Source organism: Micropterus salmoides, unplaced genomic scaffold (assembly GCF_014851395.1).
Source record: "Micropterus salmoides isolate LMB-PRFRI ecotype aquatic unplaced genomic scaffold, ASM1485139v1 Ms_hic_scaffold_2, whole genome shotgun sequence".
Taxonomy (NCBI): domain Eukaryota; kingdom Metazoa; phylum Chordata; class Actinopteri; order Centrarchiformes; family Centrarchidae; genus Micropterus; species Micropterus salmoides.
The window spans coordinates 13,060,891-13,085,726 of record NW_024041150.1 but is presented as its reverse complement, the minus strand read 5'-3'; the positions used below and the strand labels follow the sequence as shown (position 1 = coordinate 13,085,726).

General features: G+C 40.9%; 1 protein-coding gene across 15 annotated transcripts in view; it reads right to left on the bottom strand.

Moving 5' to 3' along the window:
- ablim2 (actin binding LIM protein family, member 2) overlaps positions 1 to 24,836 on the bottom strand; it is a 99,251-nt gene that overhangs the window by 61,181 nt on the left and 13,234 nt on the right. For 4 of the 15 annotated variants that reach the window (XM_038731278.1, XM_038731280.1, XM_038731281.1 and 1 more), the window contains exons 1-2: positions 16,202 to 16,394; positions 5,754 to 5,918 (exon numbers count right to left, since the gene is read on the bottom strand). In XM_038731278.1, coding sequence (XP_038587206.1) covers positions 5,754 to 5,918; positions 16,202 to 16,217 — 181 coding nt within the window. In that variant the 5' untranslated portion in view covers positions 16,218 to 16,394. Of the gene's footprint in view, positions 1 to 5,753; positions 5,919 to 16,201; positions 16,396 to 24,836 lie in introns of those variants that run through there. The other 11 variants (XM_038731289.1, XM_038731293.1, XM_038731290.1 and 8 more) reach the window with 6 other exon arrangements.

The following is a 24,836-nucleotide window of genomic DNA, read 5'->3' as shown; positions in this document are numbered from 1 at the left end:
GTAAAAATAAAAAAACTGAATATAATCCAGGCTTTTGCAGAATCATCAAATATCGACGTTCTTGTCTGCCCATAAATCGTGTGAGAGTAAGTGGACCTTGAGGTGACACTGCCTTCTTCAATAATACTCTAATATTGCTTCTGTTTGAAAGCCGCGTAGTATTGACGGATCTCAGTTGACCAAGGGTGGGACTTAAACAATGCAGGGGCCATAATGTTGTTTTGGATCTAAAATTTTTTCAAAAATGGCTTGTATGTGTTGTATATTGTACAGTGAAATATTCAACAAGGACAATAACAGGTAAAAGCCGACATATTAGATCAAATACGTGAGCACTGAGAAACCTGATTAAACCACACAGCATTTTCCCAAGAGGTTGATGAGTTCTGAGAATGCCATGATTATAGTTTTCTTTCCAAAAATGTTTACTTGACAATGCATATGAACAATCCGTATTTCACCACAAACCAAAATCTATAATATGGTAAAGAGAATCAAGGTTTGAAGATCCAGCCAAAGTGCTCTTCTAAGTACCATCCCTCATCTCAAGGAAGAGACGAACTTTGTCTTTAATCAGAAAGCGTATGTATTTATTGATTTCCCCAAATGATGTGCATGTGGCATTGGGAAGCACTCTAGCTTAGCAAACTACACCTACTTCATTAATTCAAGCTCTTATACTCTATACCATTTATTAGCTTTCATGCAGGCTTGCCGACCTTCGGGTGTGACCACATATTTTCATGTTTGAGTATTCCCCGCTGTGCTCAAATGCTCTCTGGATGATGTGATGGCCCTTCATGAAAGCAAAAACAGATTAGGGATAAAAGTCTGTCAGAGTTGTTTTGCCAGGCCGTTTTTGTCTGCAGCTCTCTGCTATTGATGGCGTCTCATGTCAGCTTAAAGGCGTCTGAGAAGCAGAAATAACAGGATACACCGAGACAGGCACAGTTGGTACCTAAATAAAACACACTTCCTCAACCACAAAGCTTGCTGTTGACGACAGCAGCCATGAAAACAGCAATTAGTGCTCAACAAATGTATCACATTTATATAACATGTTGGCAGCAGAGTAACAGTAAGTTAAACTTCATTTTAATTTTAATTTAAAGTAATGTCTTTCTTAATGGTTAATACACCATTTACTAATACTTTGTAGTTTAGTAATAATGTTTCTCTGGCTAAATCGTGACTTATACAACTGATGAAATACCTTATTAATTAACATGAATTAACATTAATAATACATTATTTATGTCTAAACCCTTTATAAACAGTTCTGTATTAAAAAGTGGTAGCAATTCAGGAGATGACTGAAAGATAATATAAGTGTTAATTATTCAACTATTAAAGTGTTTTCATATCAAATCCCTCTCCCTCCTGCCCATCATATAAAACTGCATCTGACTGTTAGCATACTGTCCCGTCTTGCTCTGTGTTGGCTAAGCCATGCCCAGTTTTGGAGGATCCAATCCGAAATATATCACATCAAAGAACTAAAGGCGCTCTTTAAGTTAGATCTCGCATTTTTACCTTTACCTGGCTCATGAACTGTACCTTGATATGTTTAACCAAATTACCACAGGCCTTGTGTTAAGTCCTTGTGTTAATTTAGGCCTGGGTCACTCCAGCAGCTCAATCCAGCCATGTTGGAGTGCACTTAGAGGAACATGTTGCTAAAAACACTGAGTGCTGTGTTTACTATTAGCAGCCCAGAGCTACATTGATATCAGGCCAGTGCTAAAGAGGCTAACATTAACTCACGTTAATTCAGTGCTCCGCTCTGCTCGGTGTTAATTACACATGCCAGCTGAGCGTTGACGGTTCCTCACTTCAGACCTGGCGCTGTTGGCCGGCTGGCGAACACCCAGGCTGGTTGTAATTGGCACTAATACAGCAATATAGTCAGGGGTCATGAGCTTGATTCTCTTCCAGGTCAATCTTGAGTGCAGTTGGTCAGAGGTGAGTGTGTGTTTATGGTCTACAAATCAAAGACCAAAAGTAGAAGATATTTCACCTGATTTTATAATCATCTGACATCTGTAAAGACTGTTCTAAAAAAATAGCTTCTAAGTGAGCTCTATACAGTGTTGAACTTGGCTGCTGACACAGAGTTGGATGTTTTTTCATTTCTTTGATGTTCAGGTTTGAAGTGCAGATAGAGCAATCTGATCCCCACTCAGCCTGCTATCGTTTATTTTATTTCCATCCCTGACTCCACATCTGGAGGTTTTAATAACAAACTGGCCACCCAACCCTCACAATGCTGGGATAATCAGCAAATTTAATGACCCAAATGAGCTGGAAATTCAATTAATGCGGTCATGCTTTGGATTTATGGATAGAAGGAATAGCCAGGCTTTTTTTCTGTGGGAACTGGGTGGAGTCAGCAGCGCCCTAACATAACTCTTCTGACTGTTGCGCCGACATGGTATTAATACACCTCCTGAATGCCTGACATAAAATTAGCCAGCCTCACGCTTCCTAATTAAGCTCTTTAGAAAGCGAGTCAAATAACTTCATCCGGTGAAGAAAGCATGCTCCCTGTCTTTTCAATCAAGGCCTCAAGTAACTGCAAAATAATGACTTTCAAGTATTATTATTAACGGCTGATGTATGTGCGACCTGAAGCGGGTAAACCTGGTTGAGCCACTTTTTTTTATACCCCGCTAAGAAGCAGAATCTACAAAAATGCTAGGATAATTTTGTGTACAACATAGTACCCACGTTAGAGCCTACTGTATACAGATGAATGCTCCTCTGGTAGAAGCAACAGTGCAAAATTCTACATATATCATGCATTTGTAGCATTAGTTTAAAGTTTATAAGATAATTCTGCTCTTGGGTCAGCCATTGTATACTGAGACTTAGATTGGGTGACAAGATTAATCACATCACCAAATGTCGTTGTAACATATTTATAGTAACACTGCAGTTGGAGGTTATGCGAGCACGCAGGTGGAAACACTGCTGACACTTGCAGGGATCTTTTCCAAGATGTTAGCACCTGGCATAACAGTCTATGGCTGTAAGTAGTAAAATGAAGCACTTTTTGTGGACGTAATTTTGAAGGGTGCAATTGCCCCGGATTCCAAAACCTTTTGTACCTACTAGTCATTTCGACACCAAAATATCCTCCTGAGACCCGGCAATTAATTTTTGTCCTCAGTGGGGGACATGGCACTGAGGGCTCTATTTCAAACACCATGCATGTAACCTGTTTGAGTCCTAATGTACGGTGTAGAGTGCACCCTGGGCTTTCTAGTGATGTCAAACAGATGGGGGTGTGGCCAATGTGCGGGAATCACATCAACCAGCTTCTATGGCTATAAGGGAGGCAAATGATCAAATTTAAATAAAAATCATGTTTATATTGTTGATAATGCTTTTGTTTTTTAAGTATGAAAGCCTTAACTATATATTTGTTATTAATCATCCTATTAAAGTGCAGGAGAGAAGGGTGCAACTGGAAGACCTTTGTGAAGGGCAAAATGTTTCTTTGTGTCTCAAAGACCAAGAATTGCTTTCTAATGTGTGGTGAACACATGCACGATGTGTTCACCAAACTGTATGTGTACTGACCTATGGTACTGATTTTCTTTCAGATATTCCCCCATTAAGCAAAATGTTTTTAAAGGTAGTGTGATGGCAATTTGGGTTTTCAAATAAACAGTTTAGACAAACATTTCACACATCAGAGTATCATCCGGGTGAGCTGTCTCAGCACATGCAGCTTTTATCCTAATGTCAGGGTCAGCGCTATCTTACCACTGGTCTTTAAGAGGTCCTCTGGAGGACCCTCAATCTAAATCTGTCGTAAAGACAATCCTGCCCTTGCACAGCCAGGTACATGTTGTAAAACAATGAAAGACATGACCCCTGGACAGATCACATGCATTTACCCAGTACCCGATAAACCAGAGGCCCTCAGTGAGCAACATTAATTACATGACTGTCTTTGGAGATGGTACTCATGGAATTCCCAATACAGTAAAAAAGTTTCTTATAATTAAATCCATGATTCCATGATGAATGTGTTAAATTGGTTTTATATAGTTTTATATAAGATAACTGTAATAGAAATGTAAAGCAAATTTAGGCTTACAATGCATTTTTTTCGTGTTACTGTGATCATTTTTGAAAATGTAATGCTATTAAATAGGCTATATGTCTCATGATCATCACAACATTTTAATTAAAATGATCCTCAAATAAGCTAATCATTAGTTGCAGCAGACTTATGTCATCATTACTAATGCGTCATGGGTCTACACACATTCTGTGGCTTCATCCCCAAGGAGGAGGAGGAGGAGGAGGAGGAGGAGGACAGGGGAGGGGGGGGGTGCAGAGTGAGACTGGGAGTCTGCTGGTCAGTGTAAGATTAAAGGCGATAAAATCCAGGAAGCTGCCGACATTGTGGCGACCCCGCTGGTAGCCTAGCAACCAGAATGTGTGTTGACAACAAAAGCCTGACACAAGGCTCGTGCTGAGAGTCTGTGCTGGGAGGGGTACAAACACACACTCCTGTAAAGTTCAGTCACATGCATGGAGAAAGAAAAGCCAACACACACATTGAACACGCTAACATTTCAAGTATCTGGCACACCCACACCCTCCCCCCCACACACACGCTCTCCAAGCTTGCGGCTAGCTAAATGCAGTTTAAATGGTAAAAATCAGTTCAGCCACTGTGGAGATGTCATTGTCTAGAGTCAACAAAACTGTCTTGCCCGCAAATTTGAGGGCGCAGGTATCAAGGAGGACCGTCAGTAATCTCAGCTGTATAAGATGTGGGTGGATGAATTCAACACACTGACCCAGTGAACCTTACATTGAACACTTCACCTGGGGAAAAAACATTGCTGAGAACATAAAACCAGTGGACTAACAGGTGCAAATTCACATGTAAAAAAATCACAGAAATTGAACTCTGAGATCTGAGCAGATTTATTTTGCGCCGCCACTGCAACTTTGTCACTGGGATACTTGTCCTCTGTGTGCACCTTTCAGTTTCAGCAGATCGATATTGGTTTGTTTCTTTCAATTATCTTCAAAATGGTCCTTATTGGGGGCTTCTCCTTTAACAGCTCCACATTATTGCTTCTTTTATTGACCTGTACAGGATCATTTTCGTGTCTTCTCTACTCATATGTTTTAAGTCTAGGTTTTATAAAAGTTCCACATTTCTGGCTTCACAGTATCTTTTCTCCTGAAATATTCTCAGTTGTACCTTTGCCACAAAAAGCTACATTAGTGTATTTTATCATAATCCAAAAGGTTCATAACAGATTCTATCTTACATAAAGCTCTTAATCCGTCTCTTGTCTGCTTCAAAAGCTCCATATTAGTAACTTCTCTTTTACAGTAAAAGGTCCACATTAATGTCTTTATTTATTTACAACTCCAAATGAATCCCCTTTCTCCCAAAACTCTTACTTTGCATAGTATCCTTACTCAAAAACATAAGACAACATTAGTGTGTTTCTATGTGAAAAAGTTCTTCCATGTTACAGTTCTGTTTTCCTCTGAAGGACCATGTAAAAGTAGTTTGTCTAAACTATAAAAAGGTATATATTGGTACTTTTTCCAGGTGAGCATTATTCCTTTTGTTTGTTCTAGGCATCCTTAAAAAGCAGAGACTTTGTTTCTGCTTTACAACCAAAAGGCCAGTGTCAGATCTAGAGTGTTTGCTGAGGTTGTGAGATTGGTGTGGGGTGACAAGTGTAAAGAGGCGATGGCTGGCTGTTCGATACCTTTACAGGCGAAGCACTTGATGTGGAAGTGTTTGTTCTGGACCCGGAGCGCCTCTCCTTTGCAGGGCTTCCCGCAGTTCTGACAGGCGATAGGTCCCCCTCCTCCCTGCTTTTGCTTCTGCTTCTGCTGCTCCAGAGGGCTGTGGACAGCCTGCTGCTGAAACACTGCAGGAGACAGGCAGAGACAGGAAGAAGGCTATGTTAGATCTTATTCTAGTTTGTACAGAAGGTACACATAGACACGTACAAACAATGATTAGAACAGACAAACCGACACTTGGTGTGGTCAACTTTTGATATTACTTATACTATAACATCATGCTAATGTCTGTAGACATAACTTAGTAGTACGGACACAAGATGAAGATTAACAAAAAATTGGACACATCCTGATGTGTACAATGAGTTGCATCCTATTTACACTCCACTGTCCCTCATGCTCTTCCAAAATGCCAGTATTGGTTAAGGGCTAAAATTGGCACAATCTAAATCAGAAAAAAGATTGGTGGCATCTAAAGGCTATTCTACCATGAAAAAAAGGCAATTGTGGGGGAGATACCAGATATTTGGAGTTTTTCAGGATATGTTTGGCACTAAAAAACATAAAAAAAACAAATACTGCTTGTGTGTAGCCTTAAACCAAAAATATCTGCATTAATTCATATTTGTGACCCATTTATTTATACATAGTATGTCAGTCCCCGTTTTTCACTTCAAGCTTCAAGTACCATCCTTTTACTTAAATAAACACACAAAGCAGTGTCTTATTGTGTTACAGATATAAAACACTGCTTTAATCCAAAAATATCCAAGCCTTCACTTAGGTTGTCACATCAGACAACATAACAATATGAAGAAACAATATTCCTGATTTCTCTTTTTTTTTCTTTGACTCGTGCAAACACACACACACACACACACACACACACACACACACACAAACACACACGTTTTAAGTGTTCTATCAGTTGTGGGGACATTGCAGTGTCTTTCATTTGTTACCTTGAGACGTACCATAACCCCAACCACTTCAAACCTAACCATTACCCTAATGGTAGCCAGGCCCTGTCGTTAGCCTTAAACCCAGGCTTAACTGCAAAATGCAATGATTTATACAGATGTCACACACACAAAAAGCCAAGAAAGTCTACATAAACACTAATGTATGATGAATGTCACAACGTTGACCAGTTCCCAATAACTTTCCAAACTGTTATTCTCCTTTGTTCCACACAGGAGCGAGGGTTTGTGCCAAGAAAAATTATGTCAATACCAGCGGTGAAAAACATGTAACATAGCACAACAACATTCCTGAGGCATTGCACCAACGCAAGAAGGCAAACATATACCGTAAAAGCCTGACGTCTCCATCTTAACAGTATCATCAGCGTACCTCTCCCTTTTCCCCTTTCAGCGTAACTCTGGCAGAATATGCTCAACGGCCTTTTCAATACTGATTCGGGCATCAGACGAATAAAAGGCCCTTTGTGTTTTCAGGAGACATTTGTGTCTTCCGACCTGTTTCATCAGGGTTCCACGGTTACCAGTAATTGGGCTTGGAGAGGCAAGTTCGTCAAATGAATTGATTTATAGAAAGCGAGAGAAGGAAGTGTAGGGATAATAGCTGTGAGCCAAAGCAGCTGCTTTCTGGAGATTCACCAACAACATTTTTCTGGTGGACATTATCCTTCTTTCAGGTTTGCTCAATTCACTGGGTGTTTATTGGGTGTTTTATTGGGGCAATATTTTGACTTTGATTAAGTTAAAGCCACAATGTTTTACTGTCTTTCTCTACTCCATAATGTGCTACATTAAAAACACATTTAGCCACCCAGACACTTTTCTCCCTATGAAGTTAAAGGGACACTTCATTTAGACTGGAGAGACTGTTGAACTTCAGGTGGTTCTTACTCAATCACACTAAGTCACTTACTTTCCAGTCAGACTGGTCGATGCAACCATTAGTTGGATTTGAAACACATAAAATTTAAAGTTTTAACACATTTTGGGAAATGCGCTTATTTGCATCGTTTCTGAAAGTGAGATAAGGAAATCAATCTTATGTCTGTGCATTAAGTACAGAGTCTTAGCATAAGCATTTATGTATCTAGTTTGTATAGCTTGTACTTTAACAAGTTATGTTTTTTTACATATATCCTTTTTTTTAACCAGGTAAAAAGTCTACCTGAGATTAAAACAGCTTTTTTCAAGAGTGGCCTAGCCAAGAGAGCTGCAAAACAATATTACAACAATCAATGCAAACAATACAAACACACAACTGCCACACATATGTAGACGAAAATTCAATTAAAAAGGTCTAATTTCAATCGCAATCACAATGGCACAGTGAGCGTAGGCTTTACTATTGGTCTCTGTGCAGGCATGATGGTATTAAAAAAACTTCAACCTTCAACCTCACTGGGATGACAAGACTACAGAAGGCTGTGCACAGAAACCGTGCTTGGCTGTTACTTGCCAATAAGAAGTTGCTGCAAGTACCTTCCCATTAAAACATCACATTTCATTTCTGTTAAAATATTAAACAAACAAGACAGGAGACAGCGCTCACTTCTAAGCCCTCTTTGAATGACACATTTGCCTATTTGTGACTTGTTTTGCTGTGGAATACTTGGCAGGAGAGTACAAACAGCCACCAGTCTATCCAGATCTACAGGACCAACACATTCTTCAGCATGTTTTACAAGGATCTCTCAGCCACGGAACGTTTACAGCTTTGTGTGTGTCCAAGACAAACACAGCCTCTCACACATCCTTAGATCTCTTTAAGATAACCTTTCATCATGTGTCTCACCAAGCCTTATGCCAGAGTTTTCAAAAGTCTAATACCCAAATCAGATATTTATTCAAAAAGTTCCTTGGTAATACTGTACATTCTTGACGTGGCAAAATATAATAAAAATATAGAGAAAGGCATTTGGATGATCCAAAGAGAGGCTCTCTTTCAGTCCATTTGTCTAGATTACAATCTGATCTCCAACTTCAAAATATCCAGACTTCTAAATTGAACCAGGACAAGAAAAGGGATTTTGGACAACGCTGCTTACATTCTATTGTCGGAAGGAGGTGGGGCTTTATTGGAGCTACCCAAGTTGAGCATACATGTGGGCATGAACCAATAAAGACAAAGATTTAGGAGGGGAAAGTCTCGAGTCCTCGTAAAAATGGTCTGAGACCGAGTTGAGTGCAACCATCTGGAAAAGACAACAGTCCAAAAGCGAGAAAGGGTTGGGAGGAGGGTAGGCAGCAGGGACTGGTAGTCACAAGGGAGTCGGGAGGGGTACGGCCTCCTGATCTGACCTAGCATGCATTGCTGCACCCTTGCACCTGTTGGGGGGGATCCAGTGTCTTTACTTCCTCTTCAAACAGCAAATAAACGAGTAGGGCGGCACTGAAGAGGAGACAGATGATCTGCTGGGCCAGAGGTACGATCCAGCAAGTTGTTCTAGACATTCAGGCTGCCAGTAACCAAGCCAGTTGTAGTCTGTGATTGCTGTTTATATTTGACTCAGTTAGCTGACCAAATGAATAATGAGTGCTCCACTCAATCAATGTTCAATTGTAGCTTTTTGGTGTCCTTGTTAGGGTTCTTAGCAGGGCGGTGATTTGCATCTTCATGTTTCAGGCATTTTAAAATTCCAAGTAATTAGGGTAATATAATAAAAAATTATTTGCCATGAGTATATTTTGTCATACGCAAATCACTAATAGTAGTCAAATCAAGAGATTAGAGATTGAGTAGAGGAGTAGAGAGTGGAAATTATTTAGTTGGACGAGGGTGACGTAAGAAATTAATGAGTTTTCTCTCTTTGGCGGAGAACAGAGGGCAACTGTGCCCTACACAGCAGCGTGTAGAGTTCTTCCCCCTCCCATCCCCCCCTACCCCTGTCGGTGACCTGTCTTCTTCAGGCCCAGTTGTCCATATCATCAATCAGCCTTTCTGGTGTCTGTTCTCTGGAGAACGGCCACTACTGATGTTGTTGTCCCAAAGGTCGCAGCCAGGCAGGCAGCCATCTGAGCAATGCAACACTACATGTCCGTGCCGCATACGGTCACACCACAGGAAGCCTCTGGGAACACACACTGACAGAGGTTTGCGGTTTACCACCTGCACATGTATACCATACAACTGCCCAAACATAGGCATGTGGCTACACCGCATATAGCATCTCTCTGATGCATCGTGAAGCCCATATGCTTGCTGTTCCAGGTGACCAACAATAACTGAAGGTATGTAATGAGAGGGAACACATTCAGCAGAACCTCCCAAAGCCAAGTTCACACTGAAAACAGTGGGGAAACAAAATTCTGTGGTAAAAAGTTAGTTAATGCTTCAACATGAAAAGGTTTTAAAGGTACATATACATGGAATAATGAATCACAGCCACTACACAGTGGAACACACAAGCAGTTAATTTTCAAATGCCTTTTCAAGAAGCCATGCTCCTGCACCTCCTAAAAATAGAGTGTTCCCTCAACTCACGGGGATCCCATGGTGCTCTGCAACATTCCTGTTGTGAACCATCTGCAGGGGTGGGCAGGGGATCAGAATGCTCACATTACCTCAGCAAGGGAGTACGTTGTGTAGGCAGAGCTGTTGACCTTGGGGACTTTCACTTTCTTATGGGTTAAGACATAAACATACATGCTATTCTTGTTTTTGTGGAGAAACAAATCCAGTAAATCCAGTTCTTTGATTAGGGCAATAGTTCTATAGCTCTCTATGGGATACTACTGTATTACCTAAATGCTGGCAAATATGAAAAAACAAAAGTTAACTTCATAAAAGCTACTGTAGAACCACTTAAGTGTCGCTAAACTAAGTCTCCTTTGTGTTGTAGTGTGTTGTAAATTTACTAAGGAAGTGGCAGTGCAATCTCCAAAAAATACTTCTTTGTGCAGCTGAATAATTTCACTTGTTAGCATTGGGGCTAGCACAATAACATTGGCATAGATTAGCATTAAGATAAGCCAGTTTGCAAAGAATATGCCTTCAAGTCATTAGAAAAAAAACTAAAGACAGCTAATGAAATACTGCTTCCTCCAGCCAGTTCTGGGTACACTGGTTCGTAATGTTAATGGTACCAAAACATGCCTCTCAAGCTGCAAAGCCTTATTCAGCATTCATTTTGCTAGCTTACTTACCAACACAGTGTATGTTATGCTGTGTGTTGTTTTGCTAGCAGTGTTTTGAGGAGAAAGCCTTCGGGAAAGTCCCATGCTGGGCAGAACTACGGAGTGGCTTAAATTTAATTTGAATTTGACTGATTAGCTATTACGTTTCTTATGCTAATATCTGAATTCAACGTTGCTCTTCTAATTTAGCATGGATAATGCTAAATGCAAGAAATGTAATGAGATTTCCTTCCCCTTCCCCTTGTGTCTGCAACTTCTATCACATTTCAAGGCTCTATCAATTCAGGTTACTACAGCATAACATTTATGACAGTGGCAACTGAAATACATGTGAACCCCTCCAGATTAAAGTGCATAATTGGCACATTTTAGCCCAGGAGATTTAAGGCTCTTTTATTGGCTGTATTCACATTCTCTTAAGGTCTTGTGCCTAAATAATATGATTAAAACAACATGTGAAGACTTTTTAAGAGCCTGCTGACACCCGGCCATACCTTTGTATAGCCATTACTTCACTGCTCAAGAGTTTCCTGTCCATCACCCCAACAGAAAACTCACTCCATTATCTCACCCTCCCTAGGTTCCAGGGAAAAGACATGAACACAGCCTATAGGCCAAGTTTGACGAAATCAAGTCCTGTAGTTCAAACAGGTAAAGGAGCAGAGAACTCGCTAGTAACAAAGATACCTAACTTAGATTATGAGTTCTGATTTTTCCTGCTCTCCTCAAAGCCCTGACATCCACCTGTGCAGTCGCGCACGCAACGTGACCCAAACAGCATGTGATCTCTGGCCCTGAGGTCAAGCACTACAGAACGCTGACCTCCAACCTCTGCGACAAACGACACCGGTGCGCCCTTGTTGGCTCAGCCCTTATAAAGACGAGGGCACGTCACATAAACAGAGAGGTGTAGGACATGAACCGAGTTAACTCGTTTCCTGAGTGTCAGTATTAAGCATCTTTTGACACCGGAAACACTAATATTGCTGGTGCTACTGCTACCAAAATTTCCACCACTTATACTAGTAATACTGTTTTTAATAACAGTAACCAAAATGGTAACCTGAACATTATCAGATCAGTCATGGTTTTCAAAAGAGGCCCAAAGTGAAGCAAGGAGTGCCTTCTAATGAATATGTTCTTTGTGTGAAAACATATGATTCCTGCCATTCCTGTGACTCCGTGAATACTTCTTCCACTTCCACAAACACTGCCTACAGATATAACCCCACGTGTTACTGCAGCTAGTTCAACTGGAACATCTCCATGTAGCAGCCTCAAGTCATTTCCATATTATTCCTCTCTTCATTTCAGCCACTTAAGGACTCTCTTTGATGCCAAAACTCCAATAGCACCCTACAGTATGACCTAAATATGGAAAGATTGTTCACATACTTTGGGTCTGTGGCAGCTTTTCATGGATTGGTCCAGGCCTCTTCAACACAACAATGCACAAACCCAGGTCCATGAAATGGTTTTCCCAATTTTGTAGGAGGAATTGCACATAGTCCTTACCTCAACCCCATCCAACACCTTTGGGACAAACTGGAACGCAGACTGAGCTATCAAGGACTCAACACATCATGCTTGGTTCATTTCAGAAGTATCAGCAGAGAGAAAGACACAGAAACAAGAAAGATGTAACTCAAGACTAAGCCTGGGGGCTCAAGTCATTTTTGGACAGAGATGTTGAAAGAGACAATGAGATGGCAAAACATTAAAGAAAAAAAGAAAAGAAAGTCGATCATTAGCGTGTCTAGGTGAAAGTGTGTGAAGGATGCTTCGCTAATCTAATAACTGCTCATAAACAGGAAAGGCCAGAGCAGGAGGGAAAGAAAGAGTTGTAGTAAAACAACGTTTAGGGATTGGAGCTGCGTGGGCTTGCAGGCCATTCATTTCAACTCAGAGAGGAACAGCGTGACTCATGAATAGAGCCTCTCTGTGGAAAGCATTGTGTCAGCTGTTTGAGCAGAGCTGGTGCAAAAACACTCACATATGCCAAGCAGGTTTAGCACCTAAGGGAGAGAGCCCGGAACAACAGCAGTTGGATTCAAACACACAGGACATAATCAACATCCACAGGACGTTATTCTACCCTGTAGTGCACATAGATACATTATACAGTAGCACAGAGTGGCCCCAATTACTCAGACTGCTGGATAATTCACCTGCTACTTGAGAAATAGTAGCAAGGTAATGCAGTATGAATGCATTGCCACAGTTCATTATGCAGTGACTGAAAAATAATATTTTTCTGCACTAAGCCACACGAATAAAAATATAAATATTCATAAAGGGCAAAATGACTTTAAGCTATGTTAAAGGAGGTTCTCGTTATGTTATCACCAGACTCTACGGTTCCCATCATCTCTAAGTAGGGTGGGCAATTAAACAACTATGATAATTATCAAAACAAATAAGCACTTAACTTTTCTATTAAGATATTTATTTTGTTGAGAAGACGGGACTGAAAATAGATTTTACTTAATTTTACTCATGCATATTTGTTGAAAAAAAGATTTTATCATAAAAGTGTTTGTCATGTTCTGACCATAAAGAAAAGTTTAAAACCACAATTAACCGTCTGGTTTCGGAGCAAAAATCAGCCTTTAAACTTGAAAGAAGTGATGATTTGACATTTATCGTGATAATTATCGACATGGAATAAAAAAAATGAATTTTTTTATTGCATTAACATTTGTGGCCATATCGCCCAGCCTTATCTCTCAGCATTGTAGCCTCTGTCAGCTCATAGTTTTGGTTTTACAGCCTGCTTACCGTAAAACTAACTGTTTTTATTCCACCTCGATGCTGTTAAGAACACTTCCTGCAGCAGCAGTGAAACTCAGCTGTGATAAAGCCACTGTACGCTACCTGCTCAGCAGCAAACAGCTGACAGACACAGTTAAGAGACTAGCTAGTGAACAAAGTGGAGCATTTAGCAGCTAAAGAGCCCGATACTTTCTTCAAGAGTTGGTGGAGACTCAAAGCAAACACCGCTAAAAGGCAATAGGTTGACACATTTGAATGATCTATAGTCTTTCCTAATATCTGTCCCAATAGGAAATATAAAATATGACATTAAAATGTCACACTTTAATCTGTAAAAAACTTTGGAAATGAAATACATTTGGAGCTAAATTATCTCCACATACACCATCCTGCTGCCATTCTAGATCACCAAACATGGATTCATCCGCCGCTGAAAATAGTTCCCTGACAAAGGCACAATTTACTCCTGTTTGACAATGAGCAGCTGCTTTAAGAAATTACTGAGCCCTTACAAAAGTGAAACTATATATTTGTGTCTCTTTATGAAAGATTTATGTCTTCTGTAGAAACCAGGGGGCTTGGGGTTGAGTGCCACAGAAAGGGTAGGAAAGTCAGAGAGCATTAAGAGACAGACACATTATTGGACTGGAGTTATTGACAGAGACAAAAATAAATATTAACACCAGCTTTATCCTCTAACATTAACACGATGCACCAAGTCAATCTGAGGGTCAAGTATGGATAGCCTTTGAGATAAGTTAAACCGATTTTTTTAACCACCCTGCCATTTTCAGTATATTATAACTATATTATTCGTGGAGGGAAATAAAAATCACAACTAATAACAAAGAACCAATTAAATCCATTTATAAAAATATAAACTGTCAACACTGGTAATGCTAGTACACCAACAGACACACATGGTTTGTTTACTGGCAGGTCCAGAATAGTGACGGGCGTCGCTGTGACTGCTGACAAGCAGCCAGCCATTGCATCACACCCGGGATCCACTGTCCTTGGCTGAGACACAGCCTAAAGTGGTGTGTGTGTGTGTGCATGAGTGTACACATATGTCTGGAGACTCTGGTGTCTACACTACATACCTGTGAATGCATACATGTGTATGTGCTTAACAGCATGTACATTTTTATACATTTTTGCTGTTGGTCATCAGTGTTGGGCAGTAACGCGTTACTCAGTAAAGCGTTATTGTAATAATATTACTTTTTTAAGGAGTAATAAGTAACAAGTAATATATTAGAATTTCTAACTTGCCCAACAGTGTTGGTCATTGGTTTTACAATTGAATGTAAAGTGTGTGTGTGTGTCTGTGTGTGTGTGTCCCCTGAATGTCCTCACCACCAACCTTAGGGTTAGTAGGTTTCATCACATTGTGACTCCCTGCTCTATTCAAAACACAGTTATGACCCCACATTTAGACACCAACACCGCCACAGACTTAACACTGGAGAGGAAAGGAAATATTTTTGGTGTGTTTATGAGGACCGACAGTGAGGCTACTCTTTACAAACAACTGGCTAGGGGTCAGTAGTGGAAGGTATATTTACTTCTAGTACTTGTATTTCAATGTTTGCTACTTAGTATTTCTACTCCAGTGAAGTTTAGAGAAAAAAGGAATTAGTTATTGGCATTATCACAAATGTGATTTTGAATTAGTGAAATTTGGAATGCAGGGTATTTTACATGGTAGTATTGCTATGTTTACTTCTAAATACTTCCACCAATGGTAGGGTTTGATGATTGGAACATGCTGGGAAAAGTACAAGCCAAATTGTACATGGAGTTCTGTTCTCTGTAAATACACAATCTTATACAAAGACATAACTATTGTACAAGATCCTCTACTTCAGAGCTTATTCAGAGCTGTAGGAACATCATGGGAACATTTGTGGAAAGTCCCTATATAAACAGTAAGTGCAGTGAAAATTAAATGATGCTAAAGCTGGAAAAGGTCACTAAAGGCACACTGTAAATCATTATAGGAATATCATAGTGATTTTCTTTGCAACCTGGTCTTCACCCCTTTGTAAGGAGCCCAGATGGCGGAGCTCCCAGTATTAGACATGCAGGCATGGGACCAAGACAACACTGTTGTTGCCAGGGATGTTGCAGGCAGGCAGCATATCAACCTGCAGCATAAGCATTCAGCCTGCTACCCCAGGCTTGCTGTTGTCATCTACATTCGCACACCAGAAAGTGCTATACGCTTCTGACCGTGGTTACATAATGGGGGGGGGGGGGGGGGGGGGGTTCAGCTGTAAGTTCTACTTACACACATGTAAACACAAATGCACACATATGACCAAGAACTTCTGAGTGATTTCCATATTTCTGAATTGTGGGATAATTATAGTTTATTATGTTAAAAGAGCAATTTTACTTAAGATAGGGGTGAAACGATAATAGGTAAGTCCTGGTTAATGGAAGCAAATCATTAGCTACAACCTGTCTTCCCTGGCAGGTGAACACACCACAAACAGCTTATTAAAGGTCATTATTACCTTTCTCCTCTGGCATTGTCACTCTGCTATTTTCCCAAATGGGATGTCTTGTTATGTCCTTTCGTGATAGTACCTATCAGACAATATCCCAAAAAATCTTTTCAGAGTCCTTTGACGGTGTTGCGACACATCCTCCACGCGCTCCGGTGTAATAATAGTAGGTGGGAGCACAGAGTGAGCGCTCTGTCTGTAACTATCTCTGGAATGAGCTGTAGGTCATATTTCTACCTATGTCTCTCTCTCTCTCTCTCTCTCTCTCTCTCTCTCTCTCCCACCTCTCTGAGTTATTGCAGCTATCTGTTATAAATAGAAGCATGTGCAGCTCAACGAGAATGACACCTCCTCCTGGTAATGTGTCACAGGGCGTGCCGCACTCTCCCCAGTCCACACCAAACGCACCTTTGACAGCTCAGAGATTTTTGGAAAAAGTCTTCTCTGTATGTATCTTTTAACATCACGGGACATTTTTGGAAATGATGGCCGTTACTTGCACTAGTCAGTATTTTCTTTTTTTAAAGAAATTTGTAGTATTTTAACCTGGGTTTTACTTCTTCTGATTTTCAGTCATGCTTTGCACTCTCAAACTCTATTGTAGAGTTTGGGAAATGGAGACAAAATATTATACATCTGGGCAAGCAGTGAGAGCCCAATTAACTTTAATTTTACATAAGTCATGACTTTGCCTTGTCTGCCTGAAATTGGCCAAAAATGGGGAAAGAGCCCGTCATTTCTCCTGGGTAAATGAAAAACATAATGGATGCATAGTATAAAAATCTGTAAGAGCCATTAAAGTAATATAATCTGCTCTCTGTATGTGTATGGCGACTTAAACTTATACCGGTTCACTGACTAAAGAACACACAGAACTATATTTTTATCAAACCACCGTTACTTCCTACATACAATCACTTCTAAAAGACAGAGTTAGCATTTTAATGGAGCTGACAGTGGCTTCTATACATACATACTGTATGTGTGTCAAATTATTTAAGGGCAACTTCTGAAAAGCAAGGGATAATAAGAGCTATAATACAAACTTCTGCTGACCACCAAAGGTCACTGCCATCAGTTCCTCTGTCACGTCACAATCTGTCTCACTATTTTACAAGTTTGGGACTAGATGTAGTCTGCTGATAGCTGGGTATTACATCTGAGGACTGCTTATCCCTTAGCTGTCCTTCAGGGGAATCACAATGTTGACTTCCTGTATTGGAGCTATAAACTATATATATATATAAAGATTTTTCAAACCTGGTGGGGCAAACAGTTGGCCGTGAGGGCTGATCTAGAGGAAAAGTCGGGGGCCACACAAAACGTCAGCGTCCATCAGCTAGGGACCAGGTAGTGTAAAGATAAGTGAGCAAGTCGTCCACAAGAAAGACATCAACGGCACTGGAGAGCAGGTCTAAAACGGGTAGATTACACTGTAAACGTGAAGATTCTTTCTGGAGCATGACAACATGTCAGTTTCCTGTGTTTAGGAAATGCTTGGAAAATGTAGAACTTAATAAAACATCTTCATGACTAAAAATAACATTACTTTTAGAAATAAATCCTGTCCCAAAGAAGATAGAACCACTTATTGGCCCCTTGTTTTGGTGAAAACAGTGAATTTGAACTAACCCTTTTCCCGTCTTTCATCCTTCCAACATCTTATGTCAACTCTGTCTGTCTCTGTTGTTGGTCTCATGCTTTGTTTCCTATTGTCCTGATTTCCTAATGTCTCTACCCTGCTTTTTTCCCCCTTCCTTGTCGCCTCGCCATCATGTCTGTCGAGTGACTCTGTCACCTGATCGTTCTCTGGATGTTGGATTATTCTGTTTGAATTTATGTTTTTTGACTTCCACAACCTGTGTTTGGATTCTTGCCAACAACTCATTACATGATTTTCTGCTTTCTTTGGATTAAGTGTCCTAGTTTCTTGCGGTTGGGCCCCTCATCTCTGCTTTTCCTGTCATGGCACTTCTGACATCTTGATGATTATTATTAACAACTGAGCCTGTGACTCGGGGCAAAGTGGCAAAGACTTCGTCCCCAAAACTCTGGTATCTCTGAACTGTTGCACATAAATAGGCTATTCTATGTGATCTCCTTTTGGTAACCAATGTGATATTTATTCACTTCCATTCAGTGAGCCTCCCCTGAAGCCTCCGCTCCACAGTCATTGGGTTCAAGGTACCTTCACATTGAGCGGCTGTGTGTTTGTTGGTTTTTCGGGACTGGCTTTAACTCACACCATTGATCTGAGCTGATCTTTAGTCAATATCCAAGGAGCGACCTTAGGGATTCAAGCTATTGCTAATCAGAGGACTCTCAGAGGTAAAGACATAACTGACATCCTTTAGGGAGGGGACGGACACAATTATTTTAACATATCACGAGAAGAGAGGTCACCATTTCAAATGAAAGGAGAGCTCGGAGGCAGCGTGGTATACTTTTGAGGGGAGCTGGATGGTGATGGACCTCGGAAAGTCTTTTTCTTTTTTTTTTTGGAATGAGGAAACATGGCGGCTGAAAGGTACACCGTGTAGGATTTGGACAGAATTTTACAAATAGAAGTAACATGACATGGCGTCTATGTGTTGTGAGATTTCTACCGAAATTAGCATGCTAACCAGCTAGCCCCGGCCGGTCCAGTGCCTCCAGAGGTCATAGTGAGTTACTGTAGTGTCCAGTCTGTCCTCAGTTCAACATGAGAGGCTGATGAATTTGAGCTGCCCCGAAGGGTCTCCTGCCACCACTTGGTCTTCCCTGTCTCTTCATTCATAACGTTATTCTAAAGATCAGCTCACCATGTGATTAGAAAGAGCAGAGGAGCAGAATGGCTTAGAGAGTCTCCTGGAGCGGGGGAGGAGGAGGTGAAACGCTGCCTCCTATTTGTATGGAGCATGTGGCAGGAAAATGGCCAACGCATACAGCGAATGGTTGCGTGATGTGACTGAACGCTGTATAGCTTGGAGCAACAATGAGGTCATTCTTCATTCAGCTGGTGTAGGGTCACCTCAGGGTGACGGTAATTATGTTGGACCTTCTCCATCTTCGGGGCCCCAGTCAAACAATAGCTACTTCCACAATGGTGAAGTAAGCAGGCAGATTGATTAGGCGCTGCGCCAAGCCTTGAGAACATGACAGAACCTGCCATAATGATGAAATAAGTGACCATCCCTACGGTGGATCAGCCTGAACATCATTTTATTAGCCACACTAGCAACGAGGTTAACAGAGACACATGCCAGAGGGACTGAGCAGCAGTCAAAACCTCATTTAATCACTGACAGTGTCCCCGTCTTTCTCACACATCCTCAGTTCCTCTCAGCTTTCTTCCCTTGTCGTCTGAAGCTGTGAAGGATCATTGCGGGAACACAAACCGAAGGAAGTGCTCAGTAAATGGTAGGAAGCATCGGGGGGGGGACAGCACGCATGGTGGACTTGGCCAGTGTGACTCAGCAGCAGGCACCGTTCGTCTGTGTGTGTGTGTGTGTGTGTGAGCGCGAGGGAAAGAAAAAGACACAGGATCTGCATTGCAAATCATCCAGCACCAGGGCGGCCAAGTCCCGTCTACAACAAATCCAAAAGTGGGACCAAAACAGAGTGCCGCTGCTCCCAGCCGAGTCAAAAGAATGAATCCACGCGATTTACAGCCTCATGATGAGATTTATGAGGCCAAAATTCCAAATATAATAATAAAAGGGGCACTTTATGGATTTGTCATAGGAATCTGTGCAGACTTTTAAATAAATGCCATTCGTCTGACTGAAAAACAATGACTCGGCTGCTTTCCCCCTCCAACTGCGATCAATGACAATCCGGGTTTCGCAATAATCTGGCACCAACTTTCTGAATGTTCTCCAGAGTAGCAAATCTTGCATGGCACACCAGTGAATGTTGAGAAAGCAACAGCATTTGCCAGAGAACCAATGTAGTAACAATGCAAAAAAGAACAGCCCAGCTTTTGCCATCTTTTCTAGTTTGGGGAAGGTAAACCAGACAGATATCTGCATGGGCTTCCACGCAGCATAAAAACACCTTCACAGGATGATAAATAAGATTCCCTTCCTTTCCCTCTTTCCTCTAAAGCATCCTCTTTCCTCTGGTATTTTGCAGAGGTTTGGGCTGATTAGTGCACGCTGCAGCATTCTGTTGTCAGCCCAATCTGTCATCCTGCACACGATTTATTAACTTCCTAGAGAGGGACAGGGAAGGAGAGAAAGAGACATAGAGAAACAAAGAGAGCGAGCATGCATTGCTGGAAGGATGCTTTGGGTGATTTATTATCTTAATGTGACCTCTCTCCCATATTCCCCTTTGGTACAGGGATTCAAACAAACAACCAGCCTGATTTCATAACTGCCCATCTGGATTTGTAAAGAAAATGATCAAACTTCACATCAAATCTTCCACTTCACACAAACTCAGTGTGCTTTTGTTTCTGAGCTGTTTGCATATGCCAGCTAATAACTGAGTGCTGGAATCACGTATTTGTTTGAAACCAAGAATTTAAAAATTACACCACGGTTCACGCTAATCTGTGGTGTTTTTTGGCAGTTCCCAACAAAGTCCAGAACACTTGTTCAGGTGTACTGCCACCGCCGTCTGGACTAGAGGAGAGGTGGAATTACAAATCAGTTATTTGATTAACTGTTTTGAGATGAGCAGGTACCAGTACATTCAGTCACCAGTGAGGGGAGCAACACTGCTAAAAGCTACCAGATTTGCATCCACAACAGAAAAAGCTAGAAGGATGCAATCAGATTTGTACTTGGCAGAGACTCTTATGTGATTGTGCAGGTAAACCGATTGAACTGCATTGCATCCAGGTTTGAGACACGAGAAATAACAAGCGGAAATGGACCTCACAGAACAGATGCAAGGTCATAACCTCTGTAAAATACAACCCGTTTAGTGTGGCTGAAGTGTCTCAGAAGCTAAGAACATAGCAACAGTATGACTGTGTCTGCAGCATTGTTTTGGTTATCTAAACTAGCCTAAAACCAAAGTTTGGAGTGTAATTTTGAGCCTACGTGTCAGAAGGGACAGACAGTTTGGCTTATTGCAGAAAGTTGTTGCCTTCACTTCCAAATCACTGTTTTTAACCTGGGCGTTTGTTTGTTGATCGTCTGCTTTCCCTTGTTCCTTGCCACGTCAGACTTCTTTTTAGCAACGCCACAGCACCGCAATTAACCTGGTCAGTATATGTATATGTATGTTAGTGTATAGTTTAGTATGGTTATTACTATTAAAACTGTGATGAAAAAAGTCAAACCTATGTTGTAATAAACAAGAATCACTATTTAACAGCAAGCATGCAAAGTACAACAGATGTGGCTATATAATGCTATACCTGCTAAGGACCTTGACCTTTTTTCTATGTCACTCACCACTCTCAGCATTCAGCAGTCAACGCTAATCATGTCACATATGCATATAAGTTTTCTGAGCATCATCAGATCAATCAAACCCTGCAGAGCTCCGACTCTAATGGGAAAGTATTGTATAGCAGGTTAATGCCTGACATGGCTGCAGCACTAACGTGCACCGGACAATCTTAAAGAGCTTTACTTCAAAGGCTCAGGTGACCATATCACTAATGGAAATACTGGTGGGGTGGCAAAATGGATAAGGGAATGAGACGGAAGCCCCGAGAGCTCCTCTGCAATGCACCATCGACCCCAATCCCAAGTCCATCTGCTGGTCATAAAGCTGAGTTAAAAGGAGGACATTAAGCTATAGGTGGGAGGGTGAGTGTGTGCAAATGCAAAACACGGAGTAAAAAGTAGCTTACCTTTAAACCCCCAAAAGGAGTCTTTCAAGTGAACAAAATGCTAGTTAACCTAAAAAGGTTCCCATTCACTACTGTACTTCTGATGTATAACAAAAACTATTCCCAGTGTCGTGAAAAGCTAGGATCCACGGGTTTGCCACTTTAAAGAGATGACACTAATTAAAACTCTGATAGATATGATGCAGTTTGATTCAATAACAACTGATCAAGAGCATCGGAAAAACGAACTCGAACTGATTATAATGTGACATTCTATACACATGGAGAGGATTAATTATAGCACTGGTGCACTGGCTCATTTTAATTATCAGCGGGGTACTCTCATGCACTTCCATTAAGTGCAGATTTAAAAAAAGAATGGCCCAAATCGATGCAGCAGAGTTTGAGATATCCTGACTTTTTAGTGCCTATTGTAGAGCAAACTCTTAAAATACTGACTTTCCACCTTTTGCTGCAGAAACCTGAGGTGAAACTGGGAGTTTATGGTTGTGTTGCAGATGAAATTGCGTTACGGAAGCTTAATGAACAGAGGCTAGCGTGGAGGTGATGTCAACCCCCGTGCATTTCAAACATCTCCAGTGTCTAATGCAGGCTTTTATTTTGAAGCCTCCTAACCCAAGGAGGATGAATGAGGCTGTAACCTATGGCAACCAGTGAAGAGGGATGGATGGACGAGAGCCAGGAAAGGAGGAGCCACCGGACTCATAGCAGCTCGTTACAGCAACTCTTACATGACCTGGAATGGCTCCACTCGTTCCTTTTTCTTCCTCTCTCTCCTTTCTTATACTCTTTCCCCTTCTTTTTCTCCTTCTCACTCATTCAAACTTAAATAACTTTAATCAGCATGACATCCAATTTCAACACCGTGCTCTCCACGCTTGTATTTACTAAGAATGTTTATCTTTCACTTGATACTCACTGAAACATGCATAAAAAGTCTACAATAAAAAAATATCCTGATGAAATACCCATCTGATAATATATTCTTAAAAATCTGGAAAATGATGAAAAAATACCTAGAGTCTCCAGTTTAAGACTGTTTCAAACCTCGTTCTATTTCTTTCGGGTAAATAAAAGCTCCAGCCACATTTGAGAATTTATGATATCTTAATGCCTGCTGCTTTGATTGGTTTAAACTTTTCTGGAATTTATAAACACTACTCTTAATCTGTACATGGAAATGTACACAACATGTCTTCATTAAAATAATCATCTATGTCTGTTAATAAGTTATATCAAACTCCAGATTCTACCCAACTCCAACCTACTGTCTTTAACAGATACGCAAAACAGCAAGCAGATTTCAATCTGCCGACCTGTAGGCAAAAGGGTTGAGTGTATGCAATTTGGTTAAATTAAATGTTCAATTCAATTTGTGGCCGTTTATTGTTATCGGGATGTAACATGTCAGATGGGTGCATCTAATCTCTTTTTAGATTGAAGTCAATTCATTGGGGAACAATTACATTGCCAAAGCAAGCGTGTAATAAAAACATGTACATAAACAGAAGAATTCCACTTTTAAATAACTGAGGCCACAGAGCTCAGCTTCAGTCTTACAGTATGTGTGAATCTGTGCCAAAGATGGCTACAAAAGGACAAGGAGCAATAGTGTTATTAAGGCATTCCGATAGTAATGAAAATAAGAGACCAGAATTCATGAAGCTCAGCATGAGACCAAAACATATGGGCCTGAGTAGCGACAGGCAAGTTGCAGCGATTATATGAGGGACTAACATCAGGGAAGAATCTTGAAATATTCTGTTTAGTGTGTGCGGTACAAATTTGGCACTCCATTACACCCTGCCTGGCGCAAACCGAGGATGTATGAATTCATTTTAGGATCTTTTTAGACTGCCATACCCCCTCTGCAATATCTTCACCCAGATCAAGTTAATAGTTTCATATATTTCTTTTACTGCCTTGGATTTGATGAAAATACAGTAGGTGTGTGTGTGTGTGTGTGTGTGTGTGTGTGTGTGTGTGTGTGTGTGTGTGTGAACTCACTCGCTTACTTAATTGTGATTACATATGCATATAAACAGGGGGAACACCCTGCAATTCAACAGCATATAATCAGCATGCAAAATATAAAGCAAATCATATGGGAGCAAAATCACAACAAGGGGGAAAAACACACTCACACACACAACCTGAACTCTAACAAAAACCTATTTCCTTTTCTACTCTTAAATGCAGACTCAAGTTCTAATCCTATAGCATCTTTGCATCCTTGTGTGGTCCTCATTAGTACAGACACACAGCACACACTGATGGTGGAGCTTCAGACTCACTAAAGCAGATGTTCAGGATTAGTGACCACCAGGAAGCACAACATGAAGCAAATCTGTCTTCCACAACATTTCCCTCTAGTCTTAGGAAGAGAATTAACACCAAAATATGACTTGCGTGACCCACATTTAGGTTCCTACTCTGAAACTCCTTAATTTAAACGGTGCACAGTGTGACTTGGGTGTGTTAACCTGGTTAATTTGTTCATTCACTGGGGACATGTAGAGGCTCAGGGAGCCTAAGGAAAGGAAATGCAAAAGGACGAGAGGAGATATATGAAGGACAGGAAAACAGGGGAAGGAAAAAAGAACGGGGAAAACAGCAAGAAAGAAAAGATGAAGATAGACGACATCCTTTCTTTCTCGCTGAGAGAGTGTACATAGGAAGAGATGAGAGGAAGAAGGTACCTTTCTTTAATGGTGCTGAAGAAACAAAACAACAGAGTGGAAGGGTTAGAGGGGAAAATGTGTGTTTATTGCTTTTCTTCAACTAGCATAGGTGGGCGCAGAGATATTCTAACTTGTATCAGTGCACAGCACTGTGTGGATCATTGGACAGCCA